Source organism: Anopheles marshallii, chromosome 2 (genome assembly GCF_943734725.1).
Source record: "Anopheles marshallii chromosome 2, idAnoMarsDA_429_01, whole genome shotgun sequence".
In the NCBI taxonomy this organism is placed as follows: Eukaryota; Metazoa; Arthropoda; class Insecta; order Diptera; family Culicidae; genus Anopheles; species Anopheles marshallii.
The window spans coordinates 23,373,690-23,391,557 of NC_071326.1; the positions used below are offsets into that span (position 1 = coordinate 23,373,690).

General features: G+C 41.9%; 1 protein-coding gene across 1 annotated transcript in view; it reads left to right on the top strand.

The window, feature by feature from the left end:
* Positions 1-17,868, top strand: part of LOC128719112 (proteoglycan Cow) — an 89,081-nt gene that overhangs the window by 50,020 nt on the left and 21,193 nt on the right. The window contains exons 2-4 of the mRNA XM_053812734.1: positions 6,148-6,265; positions 13,901-14,003; positions 16,457-16,489. Of these exons, the coding sequence (XP_053668709.1) occupies positions 6,148-6,265; positions 13,901-14,003; positions 16,457-16,489 (254 nt within the window). The remainder of the gene's footprint in view (positions 1-6,147; positions 6,266-13,900; positions 14,004-16,456; positions 16,490-17,868) is intronic.

Genomic DNA, 17,868 nt, shown 5'->3' on the forward strand with positions numbered 1-17,868 from the left:
GTGTCGCGATGACGTTGGAAAAGGGGAAATTGATGGTGATAAATAGTAATTAACTCATCTTCTCGTTAAGCATCTGTTGGGTTTAATATAAACTGAAGCACGCGTGTACAAATGTTCCGGGTACATCAATCATAATGTGCTGAGGTGTGGTTCAGTGTTCTTTTTTGTTTGTACACTTTTAAACTTTGCCTGAAATTTGTGGATATAGTGAATATTTAATCCAGAAACTCTATACCTTTAGTTACCTCCAACAACTGTTTAACTGACAGCATACTTTGATTGACACTGACAGCTGATTTTTATGTGAGACAAATCTCAGCAGCAATGAACGAGCATTTTGAGCTGAGATTTTTTGGCACTTGCCAAAGTATTGAATTTAACATCCAACAAATGGTGTTATGATTAATATTTTGGCAAACGATGGCGTAAACACATATGCGTTTTTACTAAAATCAATACATAATGAGTATTGCATGAGCCAGCCTATCGAAGAGGCGATTAGCAGCATTATTTAAAAATAACTCAGGAAGACTCTCTTTGGAGCTTCTACATATAAATGTGTACTGCCAACATGGGATATCGGTTGTCATTTATCTCACATCCTTGTCTCAGCGGGCTGTGTAGAAGCAGCCATTTGTCATAAAGGTATTTAAAAATTAGAGGAAAAATACCTGGGGATTTTAAGCTAACTAGGAAGTTTTTTCGATGTAGATATGACTAAATAACCAGAGATAAGATCTGATAGATAGTAAGAACCTGGTCTAACGTTGGTTATAAAAATGAGTATAAGCAGTTATTGAACGGAATTTTGAATACAACTAATAACTAACTAATAATAGAGCCCCAAGGGAGCACTGCAACCTAAAAAGCCTTGAGCAATAAAAATACTCAATTTATATTTACTTTTAAACATTTTATTCCTTCGTTTATATAATTAATCTATAATCAGATTATAACATTCAAGTTGTTATTACTTTTATAAAGGCTTTGAGCCGGGCAGCTTCATTCGCCTGTATGGTATCATTTAAGTAATATGTAAACGGCATGATGTCAATATTGAAAGTTACAAAATCCTCTTTAATATCACACCCCTCGTGGTGCTTGTAACAGATGAACCTGTCTCACAGCAGGATCAACATTCGATGGAAGCAAAATTGATGCTATTTACATTCACTCTGCTGCAGCACACCTGTCCGTGATACCATCGGACGATGGCACTTTGACCAACACTCGATCAACTTGTTTCAATTGCTTTAGTATCGTTGTTTTATGACATGCTTTCTCACTGTGTGTGTGAGTGTGTTTTTTTTTATCTTATTGTTGGGTGCTTGCTTGCGGTCCACCTGCTGGACAGTTAAAAGGCTTAAACGGAAAACACTTTTATCGCTGCATCACATCTGGGTCCACTTTTGCGTTACGCCATGAACGGAAACAGCACGTACCACGTATCAGCAGGGAAAGCGAGTTGAACCCAAAATTGGCAGATAGGGCGCGTTACAGCGAGCGTCCTTGTGGACCGTTGTTGAAACAGCGATATAGATATGTTGCAGTGTTGTGCCGGGCTTATTGCACGCGTGGCATACTGTCCACGCTACCCACACGCCCATTGGCAGAGATAGCAAAAGATGTCGCGTCGAAGCAAAAACCATCCTTTGTCCCATCGTCCACAGGTGCAGGCTCATGTAGTTGCCTAGTGAAAATCTGCAATGCTGAGTCAGGGTCGTAAGCTATGCCGCTAGTGTTCACTGCAGCCGGTAAAACTTTTGACGGTGATGTGTTTTACTATCTCGTGGGTGCATCGTTTTTTTCAGTCTATGACGTATTGGTTTGAAATTGAGCCAAAGGATGATCGACGGGTTGGGGTGGAACATTCAACTGTACCGCATTTGAATAAATTAGGTTTAGAGCATCAAATTCTCAGAACGAATATTGCTCGCAACGACATTCTTGTTCAGCTATTCGAAGGACACTAAAGCATGATGGGAAATGAGTAGCATATAAGATCTTCCCCGAACTACGACCAACCTCCTATTGGTATTACTATGCGACAAATACGTAGTCTTCAATGTTTGGTGTACCGTGTATGGTGGAGGAAATTTACTTTAATTGCATTAAACGATCAAGCGGTACCAGCACCGCTCTCGCCTTTAGCCATATCGCAATTGGATTAGACACTAGATGTATGAGTGTCGAGTGTATGCATCTGTTGGGTGTGTGTGTGCCTGCAATTAGCCTAAGAACTGAAACTGGGTGCAGAATGTTGGTACGAAGCGTGCTCGATATAATTGAAGATAAACAGAACGCCACAGCAGTAAGAACCCGTGCCCGTCCCTAATGAAGTTACCATTTGTGGCAGGTTTCCCTCAACTCAACCATCTCAAACACCCTCCCCTCCCCACCCAACCTAACGAGCCGCTGCGTGGTAATAATACTGCTGCTGTTTGTCCCTTACACCACCATTTTGCTAATGGGTTTGTATTTGTAACAACACCGCAGCCCTTCGACGGTAGTACACAGCCTTGCTGCCGCAGCATGTGTCAACACACGGTGATGACAAGTGGCCGGAAATCGGTGGCAAAGAAACCAGCCAGAACTAAACCGATGAGACAATAATCATGCAACACCATTATCATGCTCCATTTAGCTGATGTAGTGCCGGTATGCTTCCGTCTTGATTTCTGATGCTTTCCGGATGGATCGTACTAAATGTGGCGCCTTTACGCTCCCTGTTTGCTAGCAGTTTAATGTTTCTTTTCACCGTTTGCAAATACATTCCGCTCATAAACTATAATTCCAACCCGAAGTTCTTCATCTTCCATGTGCTTTAATGTAGCCGAAAACCGCCAAAGATTTGCAAATAATTGCTTTGGTCAATGAGAAGCTTATCCTCGAACATCAAAAGCCAGTCTGGCAGTTTTTGCAACCACTTGCACGCGACGTTGTAATCCGTGATAACATTTTAAATGGTGAAACAAAAAAAAAGGCCCGTAATGTCACTAGATAATCTCTGTTCGGTTGAATAAGGAAAAAGAATAAAAAAACGCATGGAAGATCTGGCCAAAAGAAAAATCAACACTGAAACAACCTCCGCAATTGGGCGCGTGATCGTGGTGCGCTGGGCTCGAATCTATTTAATCTCTCCACAGCCGGGCTGGCTGTCTGTTACTCGCTTTGTCGTTATTCTTGCGACCGCGTTAGGCACGGAAATGACTGAAATTTTCCCCACGATTCTTCGTTCGAGGGCGTTTAATCATTTATTTTCATAAAGCATGCCATTGCCCGAAACGGAACGTTTCAACGGGCAAACGATTAAGCGCGCCGTGAGGCAAAACTGCTAACGATGGTATTTTGCGGGGACAAATTTTCTAGTTGTCAAATGCGAGAAATTTGCTTGCTTCCCTTCAAGCTTTAACGTGTTTTCTAGCACATGACATTGCTCTTCGCTTTAAGTTTTGTTTCTTACCGGTGGCAAATGTTGTGTAACGAACGTAGCAAATAATGGTTGTTGAGTTCATTTTTATCTTTTGTACTCTTAAAACTAAAGCAAATAAGTGTCGCTATTCCTTATTTCACCATTTTCCCGGCAATTGTTTGCTCTCTTTTCGCATTGACTCTTTACGCAAAAGTAAAAAAAACGCAACGCAAACTTCCGTTTAGTTAAAATCGATCTCCAAGCCGAAACCATGAATCGCCAACAGTCTATGAGGCCTGTGATGATTTATGACAAACCCGGGTCAAAAGGGAAATTAAGAGACACTCATAAATTATCGTCGCATGCCACCGAAAGCCACCGAAAGGCGTCAAACGAGCGAAAGCAAGACGTTATGCCGCACGAGCCGAGAACGTTCTCGTCGTGGTAAATCGTTGCCTGCTATAATTTGTATTTATTTGCCGTAACATGCCGTGGTACCGTTCGATTCCGGGTGAGAAGGATGGAGGGATGTATGTTTCTTTCTCCACTGCTCACTTGGATGAAGTTAAAAGAAAGAATAGAACGATTCGATTAGGAAATATTGTCCATTCCTTCGAAGTTCTTGCCAAAACGACCTTTAACATGCTTTTGTGTCAAACATTTAATGACTCTTTTACACTTTTATACATTATGCAATCATTACCAGCAAAAAAGCAGTTTAATTGCTGATCTTCGAATTGGTGTAAGCACATTTTAAGCTTCAATTTAAGCTATCGACCACGATCGTTTCAAACTGCTATCCCTGACAGCCTGTAATATTGATCCCATTAATTCCAGCTTCCAGCTCGCTCGGTGCTATTATTAAACTCATTGAGAAATTAATCCATCATCCTGATGAATCATTTACGTTACGACGCTGATTCTACAGCGCAATGTTCACTGAACAGCTGTGTTCGCTGCGTCATTTGCACTACGGGCTGTCCCAATAATGGTAACAATATTTTCGAAGAAAAAGACAAATTTACTTCGTTTTCCAACAAGTGTTACCCAAAGTTTAACCGTCAGGAATGAACTTTACATTACACGAAAAGTTATGTTTTTTTTCCCCCGCTCAATCGATGTGATCTTGTCGCAAACACATTTTCGGCCATACTGACATTTAGCCCACGGGGATGGTACAATTCAACAACAATTATGATTTATGTCCATTCGCCGATGTATTCATATAATTTCAATAAGTACCCGCCGTCGTCATGCTGTCCCAGTGCGGGCCGGATGTGCTGCCGGGAGCGCCCGGTTAATGGTCATCATCATTTTTTCCCGTAACATAAATCAATTGGATATTAATTTTTAATTCCCCAGCCGGCAGAGAATTGCCAGCCGGGGCTCGAAATAAACGATAGATTCATAAGTGAAACAGTCTGGTTGTGCCAGGCCGTATTTTCGATGTCCACTGTCCGGGTGCGAACCCATTGCCCCTGGGAGCTTTGACAAATTATCTCGTAAAAATAATTATTATTGAAGTGTCATTATTTACATCGTTAGCGCGTTGATTTCATTCACCGATTCCACGTAGGAATTTTCTTTTGAATTCATAAATTGAGCAGTGCTGCAAAGAGGCCAGGTATTTTCGGTCTTAATGTGTTTATGTCGAAGTCACTACATCTACATATTCCAGTTTAACTTGAAAAGAACCCAGAACTGTTTCAATCACAATACATTTTGTAATATTGCATCGTTTATAAAACATTGTTTACCTTTAAAGGATATGTTATTAAAAAGTTTGACTCAACAATTTGTATTTTCCACTTGATGATAAACCACACAAAGCGAGAATGACGTTCGCCAGTCGGACGAAAATATTTTAAAGTAAGAAAAAAAACACACTCTTCTGAAATGATGGTGAAATGAGCCATAAGACATTCTCGAAAGGTAGAAGCGGCAAAGTCCAACCCACACACACACACTCATACTGAAAACTCGCCCATCTCCTGCGGACCATTTCATTCGGAAAAATTCGCAATTTCCTGGCGCGCGGTACCTTTCATCGTGATCGCCGACGGGACTTCTTTTGCATTTCAGAGTTTGAAGTTTTGTGAGCGGTAACAAAAAAAAACACACACTGCAAGCATTGGCAAGGAATGTTCCGCGTCAAGGGAAAACAGAATGATTAAGTCAATGAGCGAAGCGTACCGAAGGAAAACCGGAAAACCAGTCCCGGTTCCGAAACGGTCGAACAGCGGCCATGGAAGGCCGCCGTCTCTCTAGCGTAAGATGAACATTTCCGACCGAACGGTTGATTTCTTTTTCTTTGGTTGTTGCCTATGAATTGTGCCAGTAAGGAAAGTTAGTTTGTGAGAATACTTTCACATCTTCGCACCAGGACGTGATGTCGAATCAACGATTCATTTGTTTTCCAGTTTATTTTTTTTTGCAATGGCCAATCGTATGCCATTTCTTATGCTTCCTTTTCTTTTACGCAGGGTTTTGATGGAAATAGTTTTTTTTTTTCGTTTTATTAATCATGCCTGAAAAGAATATTGTTCGTTGCGATTCTCTAATTGTACTAATTAAAAACTCAATTATGTTGTTTTTTTTTCTATAAACTTCACCTTCACTTGAAATAATGCGGATATTACCTAAACAAAAAAGGAACAGTTAATATAGATATGAAGAATAAACAAGAGAACTATAATTAAACGTTTATTTTGTCCCGCTTTGACTCATTTCCGCAGGACGATAAGAGCAATCAACAGCCGCAACAGCCGATGGACTCGGTTTCATCCATGCAGATGAAGCAGGACCAACAGCAAATGATTCCGGAGAAGAAAAAATGGATTCACGACCCATCAAGTAAGTGTGTGAAAGCACCATAGTAACTTTTTAAACAAAACGCCCACATCGTACTAAGGATATCGTATCGAGTGGTATCGTATTTAACAATCCAGATAGTTGTAAAAGGTTTCGAATATTCAAGAAACATTACGCCACTCTCATAACACTTTAATCCTCTTGAAGCTCGTTTTCCCTTGTTGCCAAGTTGGTAAGAGTTCTCACTGTACGTAATCTTTAACGGACGAAAGTAGCAAGCTGTGTTAATTAGCGCATTATGGGACACTAGAGTAATGTAATTCTTCAACCTTTCACGGTCGCTCATCCCAAAAGCCTTAAGTGATAAGCACAATTTCGCAGGGGTTTATTTGGGAAAAGATGAAAATAAGTACAATTACTCCTGCGGTAGAAGATATAATGTGTGATGTGGAGTACAATAAGAAGGCGTGTAGGTATGTAACACATAAAAACGGGCAATATTTCTTGCATATAAACGAGAATAATACGACAGTAGATAATATATTTTATTGGAGTATATTGGAGGCTTTTCGAAACCAAGTGGTAACGTTCGAACCCTTTTCTGATTTTTTTTTCGCGTTGAACTATAATATCTGGCTCTTCGTCTCTATACATCTCTCTTTCTCTTTCTTCTTAGCACAACAACTCGCTTAGGTAATTTTTGCCTTGACTTGGACTTAGATTAGACTTGTTTTTAATGTATATACGTTCTAGGCGTTCTTCGTAGATTAAAAAGACTTGATTTTGTCACGTAGCCGAACAGTCAGTGTTTGCTACGAGACCTAATAACAGGACAGAAAACCACATTAACCTCAACACATTCCAGTTCTACTTCAATTCACTTCAACTGCTCGCCTTGAACTAGAATGTTCGGCAGTAGATTTCCCAGAGGTGCCGATAAATCGTTCGCATTTTCTAGATCATGTTCATAAGGAAAGACGAGGTCTTCCCACCGCACAATGCAAAGCATTTAGTGTGTCAGTCAATATCGGTTTTTGTACAGAATCAGCTTCCTTACGAACAAGATCCAGCAACTTCGAAGAATCCCAAATTTAACGCCGCACTGTACAGTTCAGGCAGAACAGAATCCAAATATGGCTGCAACTTTGCCAGTTGCACTGCCAAAACCCCTGCAGCAGACTGTACAATTTCATGCCCACGGTAAACTATCACATTCAGCACGTAGGGCGAAAGTTTCCTCGAAATAGAGCATTATGTTGAAGGCCAAAATTAACTGCTGGTATGACTTTACCAGCTTTTGTTCCCTGCCATGTAATGCATTTCGCGCCATTGCTTCACATTTGGGGGGCTCCCCGGGACACATACACCCTCAAGGCACACTCAAGCATAACCCCCGTCAACTGAAGCATACATTTGTACAAAGGGAACGATAAAGCGAGCAGAAGTTGCAGACCCCAAAACACAACGGCTCACTTATTACACGTGTTTTTCTTCAACGCAACGAATGGCAAATGCAACGTACAAGTTCGTTTCGTTTTTTTGCATTTAAGAAAAACTTCCGCATAACTTAGACACTTCAGTTGCTCCAGTGCTGTGATTGTTGCTAAGGACATGGAACAATATTGTACTGCATGGGATTTCAACGAGCCACTCCAGGGTTTCCGGGCCTCGCAGGGCAAACGATGTGGTGCACACTTGGGCCCCACCGTGCATTACTGTTCGCACGTGTATGTGTGCGATGCGTGCGATACAAGCATGCATCCTTCCGGTGCACATCACAGGAGTGTCGTAAAATCAAAACTCAACAAGCAGAACCCCCGCTGCAAAGCACCGTCTGGCGATTGGTGCTTGCCGGTCTGCACAAAGTTGCGCCAAATTATCCACCAGAGTGCACTACAACAACGGTGGAACGGTGCTGTAAAATGGGCAAGCACGCTGTATCAGCGTCTAATAGAATAGGTTCCACGGGGCACTAGCGCACGCTGCACGTTGCAGTTTTAGTCAGGAGACATCAGTGAACCAGCTACTTCAAGCCTGCATGGACATCCGAAAGCAACGCAAGATCGGGCTTAAACCCTGACCAACTTCGCTCGAGTGGCGTTTGTTACATACGTTACGCTTTATAGGGTGTGATAGTGGGCAAGATTATGATGTTGTTCATCATGCTACTGTTTCGTTTGCGCAATTTATAGCGTTGAGCCGGAACTGGTCCCCGTTTATCGATCGATGTGCCCGGAATTACGGAACGGTCCATTGTTAAGTTTGATAAAGGCGAAATTGTTTGATTCTACCTTCCTTTTTTTAATGTACGATTTTTAATAACTGTTTTATAAATTATAATGTGTGTCAGTATCTTTTGTGTGGACCTCCCGGTCAGAAGCAATTTTCATGGAATTAAATGAAACGTTTGATTATAATGTTTTTCATGTTTCACGTTGTGAATTCGCTTCCGTGAGGTTCGTCATGCAATCAAAGTTAAACTGTAACACTTGATACTCGACAAGCGCGTCGTGGAATGTAATTCTCTCCAAATTAATCTGTCTCTGTCTGTCTTCATCTCGCTTTTTCACTGTAGCTCTGCCATTAGGTATAGTTATATGATACAAATCGTTTATGAGTATGTTAACCTTTTTCTGACTACTTTGATTAGACATCGTTGCTTCAATACAATTTTCGAAGGAGTTGTCATGCAAAAGATTTGTGTTTTCAACCGAAGTTGGCCAATCTTTTCGGCTCAAAAAGATTCTGTCATCTCTGCTCGAATACACTAAGAAATGCAAAAAAAGATTCGCAAAAGTTAAAAAATTGAGAAGGATTTGTATCGTGTGAATATACCTATTCAATTATTTAAAAACAGGGTTTTAAAATACGTAAACGTTTTCAAGGGGCGACTCGGTAGTTAATTGGTAGCGGCATCGGTCTTCACACACTACCGGCTTCGTGGTAAAATAAATCTAGTAGGCCAGAAATGGCAGCCATAAGCTGATGGGTCGTTACGCTAAGTAGATGAAAGAAAGAAGAATCGAAGATTGTATTTAAATTAACTAACAATTTTAAAATGTTTGTTTGTTTTAAATTTTTATGTTATTCTGCATGTTTTGTATTTTTATCATGTTTGATAATAACTTCAAGCAATCGTATCGTTACGTAATGCCGAACATTTCGACAATCGGTTACAAAAACAAACCGTGATTCAGTACAGGGCAAATGCTATTATTCTCCCAAGTCGGTCAAAGTCGGTTGGCCATCGGTTGCAATGCAACGGTGGTAAAGCGTTGAAGCACGATGGTGGTGGTGAATAACCGCATTTGGTGCTTCGTATGATCTCACTTCCCTTGGCTACATTGGCTGCTAAGTGCTTCGCAGCATTTACGCCATCGTCCCCTTCGAGTACTGCCGACGTTCGGTACCGAGGGAGACTATAAATTTGCGAGATAAATATGATTATTATGTAACGTTATTGCATTCCGGGTTGCAATGGGTAATGGCGCCGAGATACCTTGCCTAGTACCTGGCAGTAGCTGTAACGCAAGACACGTGGGCTGGAATGTAAGCATGCCATTTCGGTGCTGCCCACTGAGATGCTGGCCGTTGTATTCGTGCCTGTGGTACATACCACGGATGGTACATTGTACAGCCATGCCTAGTCGGGTGCAAGAATGTTCCTGCCTCTCATGCTAACCGATTCATCGATGCACGAGCCACAGCAAATGATAACCGTAACCAACGTACCGGGTTGGTCGATATTGATGAAATGCAGACAAACCCCAAACCGTAGCAGCAACGGGATCATCGTCTTGCGAAATGCCAACACCCCCGGTGACAGTTGCTGGCTTAATGTTTCGCGCGCGTCCGATACAACGCCTCGGGCACATAACCAGGCTACATTCTATCGGTGCACTGCATTTGCTGCATTGCTTGCAAGCACATGAATGAATGTGCTGCTCCAGAACCGGGACGGTACTTTATCCATGCCACGGCGATTTCGTGTCAGCGTGTCGAGGAAGCGAAAGTTTTTGCATAATTCTTTCCGGATGGATGGTACAGTGTGCGGAAACTTCTCCGCGCGCATCCACCCAGCCGGACTGTTACTCCAGCTGTTGCCATCAGGTTCGCGTTGGCACGAACATTATTCGGAAGTATTGGGTGAAATTTACGAGATCATTTTCAACTTCCCTCTAGCGTACTGGTTTGGCCCGAGCGCCCGCACTTTGCCGCCGTTTGATGAAGGTGCAACGTGTGCAACTCTGTCGACTCGACTGAGTGCACGGTGGTTCCGCTTTGCTTCCGTACCAGTGCCGTACTACTTCTTATGCACCAAGAAAATGCTTTGCCATCTTCACTTGGTAGGACATCTCATCATCAAGCATATCTTGCTTGTTGAAAAGTTTGTCAGCAAGTTGAGTAGAAAGTAATTTTCAAAATGAACGAAATGTTAACGTGACCCGAGCAGTGGGTAAAGAGCGAAGGAGCATTTAATAAGGCACTAGTGTCTATCTCACTAAATTATTTTTGAATTTTAGCTATAAAATTGTTTACTGCTTTACTTTTTGTTGACGCTGCTAGCGATAAACTCGAATTGCCAATTGTGAAGTCTCGAAGTCGTTCGCATAAACGGAGGTGAGAGCGTGAACGTGAAGACATCATCAGAAGCTAATAAGAAAATACTCGTTCGGCCATTATTTTGCGTAATAACTTCTATTTTCTAAAACAAATCAAGTGAAACTTCAAAATGGGCCATTCATTTGTTGCATTAGCAACACTTTTCATGTTTATCATTTACGTTCTAGTTGCCATGAATCAAAATATTTGTAATTTTTAAGATGTATCCAGGTTAAAATCTGGTACATCATCTGCGCAAGCTTGAAGAAAATTATATTTTCAAACTGAAATGCTAAACCAAATGAGAACAAGTTTGCTGATATTTTCCTTTATCGGCATTTCTATTTCGTAAGAGCTCCCAAATTCAACAGGCAATGGAGACGCCCGGTACTTTGAAGAAACATATTGCTTCTCGAATCGATAAGGTTTCTCCGTGCTTCCGTTAAACGGTTTCACCCAAATGAAATCATATCGCAAATTTACGCTGAATTTGACTGCTCATGTGACTCCTTCGCGTCACATCAATTTTCACACGTCAACTAACCCATTCACCGCAGCACAAGTGGTAGAGCGAGCGAGCAGCGAACGAAACGGTCCAAACGGTCCCAACACCGGTTCGCGCGTGGCATCCGAAACTCATCGGCATGCTCGCGGTTATTATGAATAAATTTACATAATACCCACCAAACCGACTTCACAAATGCACTGCACAGCCAACCCAATCACACCTTTAAAACTAAACCACCTCAACACACCGACTGGCACTGGCACGTTATGATGGTGTGTTGGTCGTCAATAGCATTGGCAGGGTGGTAGGGACGGCCGTGACAGAATCGCGATGGCCGCATTTCAGCATGCCACAAGCGGTGCCGTACACGATGGCACCGTGTGTCTGACCTTGAATGGTTTGTGGTGAGACATCTGGAGTGAAAATTAAAACCAACCCCCAGGCACACAGGAATGAAGAATAGAATAGGTGTGACTAGGTTACGGAGTTGCATTTTTATTTTGTTTGTGTTTGTTAAGACAAATAAGCTTGCGGCGAGCGTTCAATTAAAGATAGTAGCTTTCGGGCAGCATGTTGAACTGAGCTGAGGGAACAACGACGAGAGTTGTAAACCATCGCGTGCCACCTGATACTCAGTCACTTAAGGATAGACAAACTCTACGCTTGTTACAGTTACATTCAGGGGTCAATAAGAACTTGGAATATATTCTTTGTAAGTGAGAATACTTGTGCGAACAGGGAAGGCATTGTTTGTCTTATGCGAACAAAGCTCTTTCAAGGTTTTCGTATTCAAGTGTGAAAATTGGCTACATTTATGGACATTTTTGAAGTTTAACTGTCAAGCTACCATTTTTTTCAAAGTATACATTTGCAAAGTTTTCAACTGAACTCTGTGTAGTGCGGGTCAAATACCGTACATAGAAACAGCTCAACCCAATAGCTACAATAGCTGCAATAGCTACAGCTTTTTTTCCACCTGATAGCTGCAACAATATCTTACGTAGGTGAAACAGTTATATTCATCATTTTCGGTAAGAACTTGGGTTCTATTCTTCAGAATTCAGCGAAACGGATACTTCTTCTTACAATATGTATACTTATTTAATCATGAAAGATCCGAAAGATTGCTTGCTCTAAGCTATTGCAAGGTTTTCGAGCACAAATGCCAAAATTGTGACGAAAATTTTGAGCAAAATTTTTCAAGTTGAACATGGAATGTATTCGGGTAGAGCTGGAATTTTTCCCACACTCTGAACTCGAAAATCGATCGTAACGTCAAGCGTTTGCACGTATTTGGCTAAATGTTTTACTTCACATTTAGTGTGGCTCAAACAGTGTTGTTTTGCGTCCATGTTTTTGATGGAATTCGTGTATATTTAACACTTTTTGTATAATCGTGCAATATCTCACAACTACCCTCGAATGCTTACCGCTATCTATTTTTACCCATTGTTTAATTTGTGCAATCGATTAAACGGCGGTTAAATTCACGATGAACACACGTGGCTAAATATTTGGCACGTATAAATTTGCATTTTAAACCGAGCATACCCGGGATAGGGCAATAGACAAGGAGGAGCTGCCTTGAGCAATTTGTACGCTCTGCAGTCATCATGGAACGCGATAATTCGGCGAAGAGCCGTTATAATTATAATAAATAAATAAATAAAAAATAAATTTGCATTATTTATCATTGTCGGTGAATTAATTGATTGTACACGTTGAAATAAAACAGCAACAAAAATCCATACGTTCTACATCACCGTCATAATAGAACTAGCGAAATAAACAACAATGTTCCAGGATGGCCATTCCGTAATGCTGCAAGCTCTTTTGAAGCCGCAACCGTTGCAAAGATGTGCACTGTTAGTGCATGTGACTATTGAATGAACGAAGCAATTCATTCGTTTGACAGTGGCCGATGCGCTCGATGTTCCCACCACCGCACACCGGGAGCGTCGTTTATGTGTTGTGTGTTTAATGCTCCCACAAACTGCAAACTGCCCACCCCGCCCCCCCCGCTGGAACTTAGCGCACCTTGTTGTAATGGTACCGGGGGTAATGAATAGCACCAGAAGAGGTATTTTATTTTTGTGCACAGAAGAAGCAGAAGCATGAAGTATGGGTGCCACTTTGAACTTACAGCGCCATAGAAACGACCGGCTCTGCAGCTACTACTCCGGATGGATCACATGGATCACGGATGGTTTCAGCTTGTCAACCGGCTACGGTCCATAAGCAGCATGAATATTTCATGCTTACATCAATTGCACGACATACCACGGCACGTTGCGCACCGAAAGGTGTACGGCGACAGTGGTTGTGTGTGTGCTAATGATACGCTCTCGGCACTCGGAACAAGCAGGTCGAGCGGTTTGAGGCCTCGAACGCAGGCACTCTACGGGCGGCATCCGGCCCGGTCCCCAGTTGTCGTTTCGTTCGAAAAGGCTCCAGGTTCAGGAAACACGCATCGACACCTTTCCGTGGGGTGTGGGTACCCAATTCATAAAACGGGCGAATATTTCATTGTCTCTCTCTTTCTCTCTTTCTCGCACTTCCTTTTTCAGGTGATCTCTGCAAACCGCTCAACTGCAAGAAGAAAGAACTCTGTCTGCTGGAGGACGCGTACACGGCCGTCTGCGTTTCGAAGAAGGAACTACACAAGAACAAGTAAGTACACCACCCAGTGCGATGGTTCAGTTGCACGCAACCTTGAGTTTTGGGTTTACTATTGTGCTTGTACCTTCTGCATTCCCCCATCCGTGTCCTCTATGTGGCATTACCGGCAACTCCATCCACCTTTAAACTCTGCCCCGCCAAGTACAATGGGACCATTTTTCTCGAAATTTGTGGGTTTTGCTGTTACTGTACATTACGCTGTCGTTGTGCGTTTACTTTCACTCAACATCCCTTCCAACCGCACTCTGGCCAGCCGTTCCACTTTCCCTTTTTTCCCCGCCCAAAGCATTTGCTGGGTCCCAGGAAAAACAAGGACAAGAATGAACCAATCCGAAGTACATGACACAATGGTCCTTTTTTGGTGCAGAAAAAGTCTCTGTGCTTCTTTATGCTCTCACGAAATGCCTCCATTTCCTACCTATCATCTGTGGTGTGGCTTGTGTTTTCCTCTGTTTTGTTCATGTTCATGCCCGCAGTGAAAAATGCTTTCTTCCCAACACTTCCTGCCAGTGTGTTGCTATCTTTCCGCTAGGTCCGTTTCTTTGATTGTTTCCTCTAACATTGTTACGGGTGCCGCGTGCAGGCAGCCACCTGGTGATTTTGTGTTAGGCGGGGGATGTTTTTTTATTTATTTTGGTACTATTTTCCGTTAAAACACACACAGAAAATGTGTTCACTTCACAACAGCAAATATGCCGCCGACACACACACACACACACACCAAACCACACTCACACACACGGCCACGTAACTTCCAAACAAAATACAAATTCAAAATGTTTCAGCTCTTGGACCTGGTAAACCTGATTGTGGTCGGAACGTTCTCACGAAATGCATGTAACGGAAGAAGACAAAAAAAAACTCCATTACAACATGAAAGGTATGGGGCAGAAATCCATTACCTAGTTGCCCCTGTGCCCCAGCGGTTCAGTCACTTTAACGCATTTTTGTCCACGTCATTTGTGGGTGGTGAAAAATGGCACGAGCGGTGAGCGAACTCACCTCACGTGAAGCGGGGGTGGGGGGTGTTTTTTTATTGTTTGTCTCACATATCGTATTGTATGTGTGTGTGAGTGTGTGTGTTGTACCACTTTTTGTCCAACTTTGATAAAGCTTAAATGGGGAACGAACCGTTTTTTTCTGTTTCTGTCTGTACAACTTAGAGATTAGTTTTTCAATTAAGTCACAACGATGGACAATGGACCAAACCTGTGAGTGTCGCACCTGTTAAGCAATCGCGTGGATCAAAGTGGTGCAAACAAAAGCTAAAATCTATTACAACAATGACAGGAACACAAATTACTTTCAGCTTGTTGGGAGAACGGTTAAAATGTTGGATTTTTTTTATTATTGTGCCCCAGCTGGGAGTATTAACCTCAACCGGGGAATGCATCATGTACGATGGAGACATATAATTCTTTCCTCACTGAAGGTTAAATTGAACAGGTAAAGTTTAATGGAAAATTATTTCCACCAACCGTAGAAACCCGTCTGTCACGATGGCGTCTCTAGCCAATGGATTGCAAACAATGCCAACGAACACACCGGGGTCGGGTTTATCAATGCAACTTTTCCACCTCGAAAACAATCCAAAAAGCAACAAACCCGAAAATCATATTAAAGAAACAAATAATCTTCCACGGCGTTCGCGCAAAGGTGGACAGGTGGACGAACTTGAGTTGCTGGACCGGGCGCGGTGTGTGGTTTGCATAATTTCACTCGCCCTCGCCCAAAGCTGCGTCACCTTCTGGGGAGTCTGCAGAGGAACGAAACAACTCCCACAGCTGCACGTGGGCGAATGCAAATGAAGGCGAAAAGGTGCAACAAAATGGACGCTGATTGAGTTTACGCTGCTTTGGAGCGAGTTGCTTTTGCTGGTGTGTTTGTGCTGGTGCAAACTTCTTGGGGGCGGGTGAGAGAAAAATGAAAACAATCGAATTGGTGCTTTCCTTTGTCTGCTTGCACGCTAGTAGCATTCGCTATACTTGATGTACCGGTGGATCTAAATAGGACGAGCAAATTAAATTGTCACGTCGGATCGCTGATTGGTGATCAAAATGGTTGAAACACACCAAACATACGATTATGGGTGTAAGAAATTGTACCCCGGTTCAAAATGGCACCAATTTTTCTTTACACCGTTTGGAAGCTACACGTGCACATGGCTCACGTAACCAATTTGAAGTCAATGAAATGGAGAGGACTATTATTAACGTTAAAAAATGGATTGCTTTTGAAGTACCGGTCCAATATAAGTGATTTATTAACGTTACCCTACGAACACCATACAGATACATGACACCCATTGATGTTTCCCATCATATTGTGCCCTTTTTTGCATTCCAAAAGAATATCGGTTGGAAGATTTTATTCTCTTTCTCTCTTGCTGTCTCTCTTTTCCTCTATCACATTCTATTTTATTCTTCTTCTTTATTTCCTTACAGATTCATCAGCAGCTATAACTCACTAGCAAACAGGTGCAACCCCGTTTACTAATCTCTTCATTGTGTGTTCCTTGCATGAGTGTTGATTGGTTACTTGAATGTGTTTGAATGCTAGTTTGTTGTTATACTTCATAATTGTCATACACATTATAGATTTTGTAGATTGGCCCACTTATGGATGATTTCAAAATTTGCAACATTACAGGAGTAGAATTCTAGCCACCATCAGATTGTAACGAAAAGATTTATGCCTAAACTACTATAATTTCATTGTAAATATCTGTAACACTTCCCAAAAAACCAAATTTCTAATATTTCTAAAACAACTAAAAACCCTCAGATGCCCTCCACGCGGGCCGCGGCCTCCATGGTACTGCAGAAAACGCGTATAACTTGTATGCCACCTCGACCCATTTGGCTGTCAAATCTCCACGGCTAGCTGTCAAACAGGCGCTACGCCGAAAGCACTGCCACGGAAACGCCTCCTTGTTCAAGATGAACGACTCTGCGGAACAGCAGGCGCGGAAGATTTGACAGCCGACCCAAATCGAGCCGAACCAATGTTTAGTATTGACAACACAAATTATACGCATTTTCTCCGTGTGAAGGTAGCCTCATACCTTTCACTCGTATGAAAATAGACCTATAGCTAGTACTTACACTCGGCCAACAACTTTCGACGCGAAAGCTAACGTAATATAGAGTTTTAATTTATTCAATCAAACTTTAAAGTTTAAATTTAAATTTTTATTATTTTCCATTAGAAAATTTTACTGTTTAAAATAGTTTTTTGACAAATTTGGTACAGAGAATTTCCAAGAACTTATCGATTGGACCAAACAGTACTGTTGGTAATGCTTCACTAACCACCACGTTCAGACTGAATTCTAAGCGCAACATGATTGAAAATTTTGTTTCAATCACAAATAGCCCTTATTTAGTCACTCACGCGATTATAAAGTCACAACAGAATAAAATAAAGTCTAGAACCTAAATTACTTTAATTAAATATCTTCATCGCATCGCATCATTCTTTTTGATACTAGAACCCTGCGATGTCTTGTGTGGTTATTACTGTCTTTCTTTCACGTTATTTACTCGTAGCACCATAGTCACGCCTTTGTACAGTGAAAATTTATAAATGAGATTCGATACCGGTCCGGTATTGTGTGAGGAACGGATGATAAATGTAGTCCTCTATGAAAATGGCTCACAGTGTTAGCAAAGCATTTGATGATGCCGAGTTTGATTCGCCCGTATCTATTAGCGCTTTGTGCTTCCGACAATTCCTCGCATTTCGATTTTTTCATCCCATCTGAAGGTAGCTTAGATACGCCCGGAGTGTGCATGAACGCAGGGATGAGAAATCATCCTTATCATTATCTTCCAATCAACTGCTTTCGATTTGTTTT